The sequence below is a fragment of the Sesamum indicum genome, linkage group LG7 (assembly GCF_026168435.1).
Source record: "Sesamum indicum cultivar Baizhima isolate 11 linkage group LG7, ASM2616843v1, whole genome shotgun sequence".
Lineage (NCBI taxonomy): Eukaryota > Viridiplantae > Streptophyta > Magnoliopsida > Lamiales > Pedaliaceae > Sesamum > Sesamum indicum.
In genome coordinates, this window is record NC_142663.1 from 6509068 (window position 1) to 6521834 (window position 12767).

Genomic DNA, 12767 nt, shown 5'->3' on the forward strand with positions numbered 1-12767 from the left:
GAGTTATATATTTAATTAAGTTCAATTTTGTAGGTCCCTAATGAATTATGTTGCGTGATAAATGAATCTCGTATAAAAGTGGCAATAGAACAGGTATGAGGAGGGTTAGGATGGGCTCGAGACCCACCCTCCCAACTCCAGGGAGGATTGGGGACCTGCCCCATCCCGCAAAACATGTCGAGCGAGTTAGACCCGACTCTCTCTCTTTCTCTAAATATTCAATTGTTCAATAAAAATAAAAAAATTAATATATTAATTATAAATAGAATTGTTCATTATCCAAGTCACATATTTAAGTCAAGAAAAAAAAAATCATAATTCATACAACTTTCAAACACAAACTATTCATATCAATACACAATTTACATATTAACAACAACTTTTTTATTTTCGTCGTCGTTAAGTATTGTTAAATTTGGGGTTAGGTCCTCGGGAAGGATAGGAAAATTAGTCAAGCTACATACATTTTTTTTTAAAAACTTATATATATTAAATTAAATCTTTCGGGGCTTGTCCTAATGGACTGGGGATCAGTCCCAATCACTACTGTCCTGATCTTCACTTTTTGGACTCGAATTCACCCCATTAGGAATTAATTTTTCTAGATTCGGATCCAATTGCCACAGCTAATCTCATCATATTTATTTTCAATTAATCAATCAAGTATTTTATGTTTATTTTCTTAATTAATATTGATAAATGATATTATTTTTTTAATAAATATTTTGCAATTGAGAAAGAAACTACTAACTCGTGATTATACAAGCATTTTCTCTTAAGAAACTATATAAATATAATATTTTCTAAATAATTACATTTCCATGTGGCTTAAAGAAAAAACATGACGAATCCTAATTTTGATAACTAGTGTTATTTAGGGGTGTTATAGTTTTTTTTTTTTTAAGCTAATTTTAAATTGAATTTCTATTCACAGCTTTATAAAATAAATTTTTAAATCGACATTTTCAAAATCAAAATCAAAAGTACAATTCGGTAAGGTTTCGGTCGATTTAGAGATTTTAACACTTATGACAAAAATAAGAAGTTAAAACTAATAAAATATAACTGAAATAATTAAAATATAATACACAATAATTTAAGAACATACATAGCTAAAGTTTTAAGTGACAAAATATAACAATTTTTGGAATAATTAAAATTAAATACACAATAATTCAATATGTAATACAATTAAAAGTCTTTAAAAACATTTGTGTTTCTAATATTAACTTTTGTATCCATGGAACCCCTTTAGAACATCTCATGTTGTCAGGGGCGAAGTCAAGTCCTGTCGAACCCCAGCGGTCGATAGGGCTTGGCTTTGGCTTGGGTCTATTAATCTTTATATCTAGACTTATCTTGTCTATTAATAAAAATAACAATCAAAATTTACATTAACGTGTTTAAAAAAAATAATTTTCAACATCCTCATTTTTAATCTCTCTAACGGTTAGAACTACACGGTTTCCACTCAATCAATAAGAAAATTTTGTTATTTTGTAATTTTCATCGATGTTAGATTATTTTTCTTACTAAAATTCCTTTTGTTTGTGAATTTCAACCCGTCCTCGTTGTGGGAATAATAATTTGTAAAAATTAATTGTATTTATATTTTTTATTTGTTTAATTTGTAATAATTATTAGAATAATTTAATTTTTTTTTTTTTTGTAGAGGGAGATGAGATTTATTGTTCAATTGATTTGGGTATAAAAATAATTATTATGGTAGCAAGAACTCGAGTTGAATTTTTATGGAAATTTGTCTGTGTTGTTTATCTTTTATTGTACACGTTTTGCTTTTAGTCAATTTATTTAATATGGGATGATTTGAAGTTATTTGTTTAAAAGTTCAGTTAATTGAAATCCTTTTTTTCTTTTTCCCCCAAAATTGAGTTTTTATGAATTTTTGTTGTTTGCAAGTATTATAGTTATACTGCTCTATGTGAGGTTTGGTGTTTTTCTAATAGATTTACTGAAAAATTATGTTTAGTATTTGATTTTATCTAAGATATATATCACTTGATAATCAAATTTTTTTAATTTGTTGATATTAATAAAAGAATTTTTGAAAAATCATATTACATTTGATTAATTTATTAATTTTTTTAACTAAAATATCCTTATAATAAATATACCTTCTCACTTACATTATTGTATGAAGATTGAAGACGTTTAAAGATAGTTTGATCTGAAAATATTTATTTGACCTGCAATAGGTTACTAATAAGTCAATCGATGGTAAATATATATATTTTTTTATAATATTTGCAAAGAGTAAATTGCAACAACCGCCATGAGATTTGATTATAGTTACGAATACCCCCTCGTTGTTTGAAAAATTATAAATACCCCCTAATGTTTGATGAAATTATGTAATCCTTGGATGGAGGTATGAAATTGTCAATTATGCCTTTACTGTAATTTTTTTAAAAAATAAAAATTTATAAAAGAACCGGAAGGAGTGAATGAAAAATTTGAAAAATTATTCACTTAATCACTAAAAAAATTTTAAAAAAATAAATAGGACATTTTAGTCAGTTTACCACAAAAAAATGGATAGAGAACTAATGGAGACTAACGGAATGGGCTAATTATTAGACAATCGAGATCACACATAACCTCCCATTTATTTTTGGAGGTGAGGATCGAGTGGTGTGGAGATTTGACGGAGGGTAGCCTACTACTCAGGCCCTCTACCGATTATTTGATCCCCCTGAGCCGAAAGTAGGATGGTCATTGCTACTTGCGGGCTCGTTGAAGATACCTCGTCGTTCGTTCATTTTATGGCTCCCAATACTTGGGAAACTACCATCTATGGATAAACCATGGCTATCTCATCTTGGAGCGTGCATCTTGTGCGATGAGGGAGCTACGGAATCTCATTCACACTTATTCTTCCGATGCAGATATAGTCGTCAGTGCCTACTTAAAATTCATAGACGGATTCGATTTCACTGGCCCAACAGGGATTGGGCAATGGATATTGAGTGGGCGATGCGGAAATGAAGAGGTAAGCACATTGTCAATATCGCTTACCGTACACTACTTGCAGCATGTGTCTACCACATACGGAGGGAAAGGAACTTGAGGAGATTTGAACACACTGAGCGGACACCAGCCACTTTGAGCATCCTGATCACTGATGATGTCAAACATAGGATTCTGAGTGTCAATTTACCTTCATCAGTCAGTACACGAGCATTGTATAAATTATAGCGTATTCCTTGGGTTAAGGGAGAAACCAATTGAAGAACACATGTTGTACTGTACCATTACTTATATTAATGAAATTTACATTTACCCATAATTATTAGACAACCGTTAAAATTAGGGAGTATTGTAATTTTTCAAAAAAAAGAGGGAATATTCGTAATTATGTCAGATTTAAGAAATTTTCGTTGTAATTTATTCTATTTGCAAATTGAATGAATTTAATTAAAAAATAAATTAATTTATTAAAAAAATAAATATTAAAGATACTAAATGTAATTCTTCGATTCATAAAAAAGTTATGTAATTATACCAAATTTAAGAGAATGGTGTAATTATCTCAATATTTAAGAGCGAAAATAAAAGGAGAAGAAATAGGGTGCGTTGTGCGCTAGCGAATTGCTGTGAGCCGGAGCAATAAGAATGAGAGCTGGGGCATCGGGAACTGGGTTGAACCTCGTGCAATAATTGTAGTACGCTCTTGTCTTATCAGCTGTCAAACGAGATACAACAAAATCCCACCGTAAACAGATCAGCTTCCATTTGCTTACCAAACTCTAGGAAATGATGAAGGCCTCCTTCAAAGCTAGATATGAGCCGGACAAAGCGGCCGCCGCCGCTACCGTATCCGTCAATGCCGGAGACCTCAAATTTCGCGCCTCCATCACCGATGCTACTGTCGTCAACGGCCCCAGCTTGAATGGTTTGTCTTTAGCCGTCGAAAGACCCGGCTTCTTCGTCGTTGACTACAACGTCCCCAAGAAAGTGAGTTCTAATTAGTGAGAATCCTTCTGTTTTTTGAGGTTCTTATTAATTAATAAATCTCTCGTTGATTATTGCAAATGTTACCTCTTCGATTTATAAACTATTTTTGGGTTCTCAAATCACGAATTCACTGGAAATGATTCAATCACACAGATTTGGATTGTATTGTTGGACAGTTGGTCATTGGAAATTTTTTGACTGAAAGTTTGATGAGAGAATAAAGGTTGTCTCAAGATGCAGGCCGGGCGTACTTGTGATGGTTCTGAAGGATTATGACCGCTTTGGTCCACGATGCTACATTGTTGTTCTATTGAAACTTTATGTTGTCTTATATGCTTTCTTTTGATTTTATTAGTTTGGTCATTTTGTTGTTTCTCAATAGTTTGTTTCTCTTGTTTTTACTTTGATTTGCAGGATTTTAGGTTTCAATTCATGAATACTGTTAGGGTGGCAGAGAAGTCATTGAACTTGAGTTACACTCATTTGAAAGGTGATGCTAGGACAATATTGGATGGGACGTTGGTGATTGACTCGGCAAATAAGGTTTCTGTGAATCATGTGCTCGACACTGGGAACACGAAGTTGAAGTATTCTTATTTACACGGAGGGTTGACAACGTTCGAGCCCAGCTATGACTTGGCGAAGAATACATGGGATTTTGCTGTTTCACGCAGGGTGTATGGGGATGATGTGTTCAGGGCTACTTACCAGACATCTAGCAAGAATTTGGGGCTTGAGTGGTCGCGGAGTTCGAAGCTGAATGGGTCGTTTAAGGTAAATGCAGTTATCCATTTTTCTATTGATTGTATTGGATGTGCACTTTATGAGGTATTAAGTCAGACAAAGCTTCCCAGAGTGTCAATTAGTTTTTTGTGATTCATCGTATGAGAAGAATTCAGTGGCGACTCTAGGAAAAGCGAATAATTATAGATTGCTATATAGTTGGTGATCACAACTCTTAGGTCTTGTTGAAAATCATTGCGATGTTTGAACAAACTTAGTGGAAAAGTGATGATAGTTAAATACAATAAATTCCAGTTAAATAGAACTAATGAAAGCAGTTATTATTGTATAGCTTCTTAATAGGAGAGAAGATTGGATCCTATCAGAATGCGTTAAACATGGTATTGCAATTTCGTCTTGGTTTTATGACGTGTTAGAGATGCCTTAAAACTTTTAACACTCTTACAGTCTTACTAGTGCTTAACCAAAAGCAAATAAGAGGATGATCATAGAAATTGAGACTTGCGGAGTTGATAGAGACAAACCATGTCTTGTTAGTGAAGCTGGTTCAAATTCTACTTGTAAACACAAAGTTTCTTCATGCCTTCGTCTAAATATTTGTTTGAAAGTTATTCAACTGTAGTGGACGACAGTTCATGAGTATTCTTGATAGCAAGTCTGTTTTCCTCTTCCAGTAATTTTCAAGCTCTGTGATTATCTGGAGCTTTGCCTACTAGGGATTCAAATTTTTCGAGTCGAGTCGAACATATCATTGTTCAAGCTTGTTTGAATTAGTATCGAACTTAGAAAAATGTGTTTGAATTTGATTTAATTATTGCTCTAATCTAGCTCAAATGATCTTTAATTGGATCAAACATGAGTCAAGCTCAAGTAATTTGATATTTTTAAGTATATATTATTATTTTTGCACTAATCGAAAAAAGCTTGAAAGCTTATCGAACAAAAAAATTTGTTCAGGTTTGGTTTGTTAAGTCCAATAAATCAAATTCCAACAAGATTTTTTCGATTGATTTCAGTCGAGTATTGGGTAATTTGATTTGGTTTTCAGCCCTATTGCCTACCATCTACTTACCTTCCAATTAACTCATTGATCATTACTATATGTAACTACTGAGCAGTGACTACTCTCCTAATAGTTAATGATCATGTAACTGTATCCTTTGCAATTGGTTGTTAATGGTGGATAGACTCTTAAGTATTGTTGCTTAATACACCCTTAGACAGCTGCACAATTTGTGTTTCCTATAAGTTGTTAGTGAGAGTGTTTCAGTGGGTGCAGGCAATTTGCAAACTTATTCCAAAATTCCCAGCTTCTCGTTTATATCCTTCACAAATCACAATTGCATTAACTAAGCAAATAAAAGTTGATTTTGATTTGGGTTAATAGCTTATTTACTCCTAGCTTCTTACTAGTATCGTCAACTATATCTGTGCTCTGTTTAACTTGATATCATCTTTGCAGATTTTAGCATCCGTCAATCTGGCAGACGAGCAAAAAATGCCAAAATTATGTGCTGAAACAACCTGGGACTTTGAAATGTGATCTTCTTTCTTCAACGGCTGCAGTTGTTTCAATCTGGTCAAAAATCTTGTATTCGAAAGAGTATACTTTTAGTGTTGATACTTATACTGTTTGATTTTGCAATGAGCTAGCTGACAATATATTGCTGACTTTTAGCCATTGCAATCTGTTGAATTTATCATCATCTCATATGCCATTCATAAATTTCCTCTTACAACTTGTGCAACTTGTCCCATCCTGTATTGTCCTAGCTTCCCATTGTCTCAGGTTATATGTTCTAATAGCTAAATCCCTTCCCTTGTCACAAACTTAGACGTGCGTTGCTTGTGAGACGTAGTTTTTCCTTTTACTTCTCCATTGCATTAAAACTGGAATTTGTATAAAATAATATCTACTTAATTATATTATTCTTTTCTCCCCAATCCTAAATTTATAGAATTGTAAATTACATTTTACATTAATTAGTCTACCATGACATCATAATTAATTATTTACACTTCCCCAACCTTTTAGGGTGATGTATTCACGTAACAAGTAGTACATACTGGATGTTACTTTACTTAAATGTCATACATTTTGTCATGCAATAAAAAAGGTAGTCCTTGATTTTCAATGATCATACTAATATTTGATAGTTAACCTATAATATTTTATATTAACGATGCTGTCACGCCACCCATAAACTCAATAACTTATATATTTTTTAGTGGAACACTTTTAAATAAAGCTACGTGGCTCCTGCCATGGCATAGAATATCTCTCATCTCATGCTCTTATTGCTTTGCACATTGTATCATATGTTACAGAGTAAGTTAAAGTGGCCTTTTTCGAGTCTTTAACATAATTATAAATATTTTTTCATATTTTGTAAAATTATAAATACGTCTATTTTCGTTGAATTTTTCATTCATTTTTTATGGTGAACTAACTAAAGTGTCATTTTGGATTCTAAATTTCAATTTTACATATTTTAAATTTATTTATAGATTAATATGCCCTATGGATTATTTATTTTATCATTCTCGAATGTTTGTATATTTTTCAAATGTTTTTTTTTTAAAAAAAACGAGGGTAAAGGCTACATAATTTTATTTTTTTATTTAGAGGGATGTTTATAATTTTCAAATAACGAATGGTTATTCATAATTATGTAAAATCTCATGAAAAATAACTATAGTTTACTCTTTACAGGAGGTTAGATTAAAATACACGACCACCTTATTGCCTTTTGCAAAAGTAGAGCTACAACTCATGAGGTTATAATTATAATTATAACCATACTTCATATTCAAAAACAAAACTTATAAAGATACCATAAGAAGAATATTTCGTCACTACTCATCAGAAGTTGTAATTGTAATTTTACAAAAAAATATGAATATTTATGTAATTTTACGTAATTCGAGAGGTGTCAATGTAATTTACCTATAATATAATAACCATTGGAGTTGTCCTTGTGTCTCCCTTGATATTGATTTTATCCCAGTATAAATGACTTTTTACCCTTTGGTTTTGGAGTTCCAAGTAATATCTTATGTGCTTAAGGTGTTGCTTGCTAATTGTTTACAACTTCAGGGGAACTAATGTAATTACACAAAAGTTATGGGCACAAAGTGAACCCCCCCGGAAAGAATGTTGCCGTCTTCGCAAAATGCTTAAAACTTTTCGCGGCTAAACTTACCGCTATTTCCTCAAAATTTGAACCAATTGCCGCCTAAACCCTATCCCCTCAAATTGCCCTTAGTGTATCTGCTCACTTCAGATCCAAATCCAAACCCAAACCGCTCCCTTAATTTCCTCTTCGAATCCGGACATCTGGAAGATGGATAGCGACGACGATTATCAGTCCTTCTCACTGCCGAAGGAGCCCTCGCCGCAAGTCCACCATCGGCGGCTCAAGCGCTTGAAGAAATCCAATTCAAAACCCTTGAAGGATCTGTTGCCCGACCCGATCGATGACCCTCTTTTGTTTCCACAAGTTGATTTCGCTAGACTGGAAGCCTTGGAGAATGATTCGGAGTTCCCAGAGTTTAATGACTTAAATTCGAGTGAAGAACTAGTTTTATCTCAAGAATCACTGTCTCTTGGCATTCGTAATGAGAATGAGACGGAGAACGAGGAAAAAATGGAATGTCGGTCCGATGTGGAGGTTAAGAAAACTAAGAGGATGTTGGAGTTTGATGGTGATGCGGCTGAAGTTCATGGGAATGGAAGGGCAGTTGAAGAAGCCAGCGTAGGTTTTGAGCAGGGCGAGAACGAGAAGGAAAGATTTGGTGAAGAGGATTTGTTTGAGGAAAAGGAAGATGATAAGAAGAAGAAGGAAGATGAGAAGAAGAAGAAAAGGAGAGTCAAGAGTGATAGTGGTGAGTTGAAAGCCAACGTACGAGGTTCTAATAAAAGGAGAGAGGAGAAGGTATCGATATCTGTACATCGTTCATTCAATTTACCAGCTTATGATTGGATTCTGATCTGTTGTTTTGGGGATCCACAGGAAAGAAAGGCGTACCTAAAGGAACTTCATGCTGAATCTCAGAGAGTATTACGGGGTTCGTCTTTCACATTTTGTTGCTGTTTTAATTTACCGTTACATCTTTGTGCACTTCTGAAGGTGTTTTTGGTTAATGTTTGGCCGATTAGAAACTAGAGATGCATCATTTAAACCCATGCCAGTGGTGCAGAAGCCTATTTCATCAGTTCTTGAGAAAATTCGGAAGCGAAAGCTTGAAATCTCAAGAAAGTGGGTAGTTTGCTATCTTCTGCTGTGTTCTGTGGTTATACTCTCAATGAATGATTGTTGTGAACTAGTATAAGTTGTTTGTTGGTTGCAGAATGATGGTTGTAAATGACAGGAGTTATGGTTATGAGGAGAACAGCCGGCCAAGTGACAAGATGTTGGTCCTTGATGTCTCTATTGAAGAGAGGGGGGAAGAGAATGTGGAGATAATAGTGGAAAAGGAGACAATTGCTCCTTTAGATGGAGACATTAGTTTAGCTGCTTCTGGCTCGAATGAATTCAAAGATGCTGCCAAGCAGACTATCCATGCAAATGATCAAAATCAAGTGGTATGTATATTGCATGATGTATTTTTATATTGCTTATTATTCTTATAATTCAAATGCTTGTGGAGTGCTACTGTTTCTGTGACTTAAGATAGAAAACACAATGATACGAGTAGGGAAAAATGGACTTGGGAATTATTTGGCTCTTGGAAACATGGCCCTTTTACTTTGATTAATTTGTTTCTCGAATGAGTAATTATTCTTAGCACTTTGCTGCAGTCACCAAATGAAGAACCTATATCTGCATTTCCAGCAGCAGCGCCAGTGCATACTCAGGTTACCTCCTAAATGTCTTTGTATGCAGAAGCTGGTTATATGCTGATTTATTGGTTCAAACGATTTAAAATGCTTAGCAACTTAATACCTGCAGGATCTTGAACCAAATAGTGCTAAATCTGAACAGACTGATGAACAACTGAAGAGTCCTTCAGATGAAGATTTTGCTCCATATTCACTTGCTATGGACCTGCAGTTTGATTCTGTTTCTGTGGGTGACAGGTAGCTTTTTGGGACTTCTCCTTTACGTTGCAGTTTCTAGACCTTTAGGTTTGGTGAACTGTCTGCTATTGTCTAGAATTACCAAGCATAATAACTGCCTCTGTTTGTCTAAAGCACATCTTTATTTTCATCTTCTCTAGATGAACTCAAATACTGAATAGTTATGATGTTGATATTAGTTAAAGAACTTATTTTTGTTTTACAATGTTAATGATCGCCATTTCAATTTCCAGTTCGTCAGATGAGGAGGACAATGATAAAGAGAATGTTGATCCTCATCCTCTTGGAATTGCTGATGGTAACTCTTCTCCAAAAGGTGATCCTGTAAAGGATTTTGTTGATGATGAAGCTGAGGAAGAAGATGACAGTGATAACGATCTTCGCTTCCAAGACAATGAAGAAGATGAGAATATTGAAGATTTGGAGGAACTTAATGATATTATAGCAACTGAGTATGAAGAAAGACCCACTGATAATGAAAGGCGCAATGAACTTCATCAGAAGTGGCTTGAGCAACAAGATGCGGCAGGAACTGATCATTTAATGCAGAGATTGAAATGTGGTTCGGTACTCAAAGACACATTTTTGTCTGACAAGGAGCCTGAAATTGATGATGATGACGACGAATTTGATGATGAAGCCAAAGAAGACTTTTTGCCACAGAATTCTGCCCGAGTAAATACTAGAAAAGCCAAGCAGATAATTCTACAGTTGCTTCCTGACAAAGAAGATGCATATTTATCTGATGATGATGATGACACACAAAGGCGACTTGCACAATGTCTCCTTATGAGAAAAGTGAGTTGCTTTTGCACTTGACATAACATAAAGTTTCCTTACTGCATCTTGCGGTGTAACTTTTTAATTGCCATTTGGTTTTAGTTTAATTTGTTCAACAAATGCTATTAACTTGAACAGGAAGAGCAGGCCACATTAGTGTCACCTGCTGATGATGAAAGTTGCAGGGAAGTCTTTGGTCTTATTAAGAAGCTGAATATTGTTTCTGACAATAAGAGAAAACCGAAAGCATTTTGTAAGACATTCTATTATAATGGTGTATATTACATGTTCTTCCTTTGTCCTGTTCCTTATTGTTCCGTTGAATTGCAGCAGCCTTTGACTCAGTACTTAAAGGGGGAAATAACAATAACTCTTCAAAGGTAATATCTGTTGCACATGAATGATATAGTTAATGGTTTGTACTATTTATTTTTTAATCTGCTTTCCTTCACCTGCATAAATTTATTTTAGCGACTAAGAGTGGCCTCTGTAATGTAATTCAGTTTGTAGTGTTATATTCTTGAATATGAAAGATGCATTTGTTAGGCCTGTAGAGAAATTGTTTGTTTAGTTTTCGAGCATTTTCACAATTTCACTGCTGATGTGAAATAATATTACCCGTTGTTCAATTTTAGCAATTTTCTTCTGCATGCCAGTTACTGTAATCTAGTATTTTTTGTTCTACAACATCTTTATGATGAGGTTTTTACTGGAAAATGTCATTATATTTGGACCTCAAGAAACTTGAAGTAGTTTTCTAATGTTACTTGCAGTCATCTTTCCTTGGACGAGTAACGAATCATCAGATTCCATCATCTCATAAGCAAGGGTCGGGAACATTTCGATCTTTTATTTTTGGAAGGGACGACAGTAACAGCCGGAGTTCCATATCAATGTCTGAGGATTCTTCAGATACAGTGAGTCTTTCCTTCATGAAAAACTGAATTATTATAGCAGAGTTTATACATCAGTTTGTAGGTGATGTAATGCAGTGATTGATAGCATGGCTTAGATTGCATTATTCACTATTCTTTATTCGGCTAAAACTTCATTAGTGATGTCATTTTCTTGGGAGTGCTACTTGTGTTCCTCTTCTGCTTTCCAAAACCAGTACACTTACTACAGCCCAGTAGGAGTAAGAGATGCCCCATTTTTTCATGCAGGTATCTAAAGAAATTCGGCCCACCAGAGCTGTTACTGCAAAATACAGCAATACGCAGACCAAAATGAGCAATCAAACTACAGATGCTGCTGCTGAAACAGTATCCAGAACTTCATTGCTGGAGATTTTGAAACGATCGTCAGCACAATCCCGACTCTGTAATCAAGAAACTACGGTAGATCTCACAAAGAGTATTTTTGCTTTTCGCGCTCCAAAAAAGCCAACAAAGATAGAAGGAAGGAGCTGACTCTCCAACTTGTCAAACCTCAAGCAGCTAATTGGTCAAGGCGTTGAACAGGTACAGGAGATGGAGATGCCACTTCCATTAATGTGATGCAAATTATTCAAGTTGAGATAATTTAGCTCAGTGTACATTGTCTTGGAGAAGCAACAGCCTAGTCTCCATCAGATTCTCTCTCGGCTCCCACATTGGGCCTAGTATACGAGTTGCTGTTATTTCATTCTTCTTGTGCAGGACATCAACACTCACCTCCGTCAGGTTATGATATGTTATTATATTTTGACTCCATCAATAGGCTTTTTGTGGGTCAAGAATATGCTTTATACAATCAACTTGATGTCCTTGGTTCGAATCGTCTAATGCTGGTCCACTTGCGTCTGATTCCTAATTTTGATTGCTTGTAGGCTTCGAGCATTCGTACTACTACTACCTCTATTATTATTATTATTTCAAACCTTTGATTACTTCAGCTGAGATGTTGACTTTACCTTGCAACAGTCTTCTTTCCCCTGAAAAAACTAGCCAAAAAAATGATAAACGGTCATACTCATTGATACGATCAAGTTTATTTTGAGTTTTTAGTACATTCTGTTCAATAATTTATTAAACTTGGATCCAATTTTCTTGATAATAATAATTAGTGTGAAAGGTTAAGAGGCAAACAAAATTTGTTGGAGGTGAATGCGCTAACGCGAGACCTGGTATGAAATCTTAGGTCACGTAGCATCCGCACAGACAACCGCCGCTTCTCCACTTTATTTCTACCCAAATTTGAAAATACTTCT

The 12767-nt window shown here is 34.6% G+C and overlaps 2 protein-coding genes across 4 annotated transcripts; both read left to right on the forward strand.

The window, feature by feature from the left end:
* The first annotated feature begins 3636 nt into the window (after nt 1-3636).
* LOC105166160 (outer envelope pore protein 24A, chloroplastic) lies at nt 3637-6458 on the forward strand. Its single transcript, XM_011085403.3, has 3 exons — nt 3637-3975; nt 4390-4749; nt 6182-6458. Exons 1-3 carry the CDS (start codon nt 3775-3777, stop codon nt 6260-6262), a joined length of 642 nt encoding a protein of 213 aa, XP_011083705.1. The 5' UTR covers nt 3637-3774; the 3' UTR covers nt 6263-6458.
* Nucleotides 6459-7660: 1202 nt separating this feature from the next.
* On the forward strand, nt 7661-12456 carry LOC105166161 (DNA ligase-like protein). Of its 3 annotated transcripts, none has more exons than XM_011085405.3 (11): nt 7661-8654; nt 8733-8787; nt 8879-8978; nt 9091-9304; nt 9521-9577; nt 9672-9799; nt 10033-10597; nt 10718-10832; nt 10910-10959; nt 11353-11496; nt 11743-12456. In XM_011085405.3, the coding sequence occupies exons 1-11, from the start codon at nt 8064-8066 to the stop codon at nt 11986-11988; spliced, it is 2265 nt and encodes a 754-aa protein (XP_011083707.1). In that variant the 5' UTR covers nt 7661-8063; the 3' UTR covers nt 11989-12456. The 3 variants fall into 3 exon arrangements, with proteins under 3 accessions (XP_011083707.1, XP_020550955.1, XP_011083706.1); XM_020695296.2 differs by having other exon boundaries at nt 7663-8654; nt 9070-9304; nt 10913-10959; XM_011085404.3 differs by having other exon boundaries at nt 7666-8654; nt 9070-9304.
* The last annotated feature ends 311 nt before the right edge of the window (nt 12457-12767 follow it).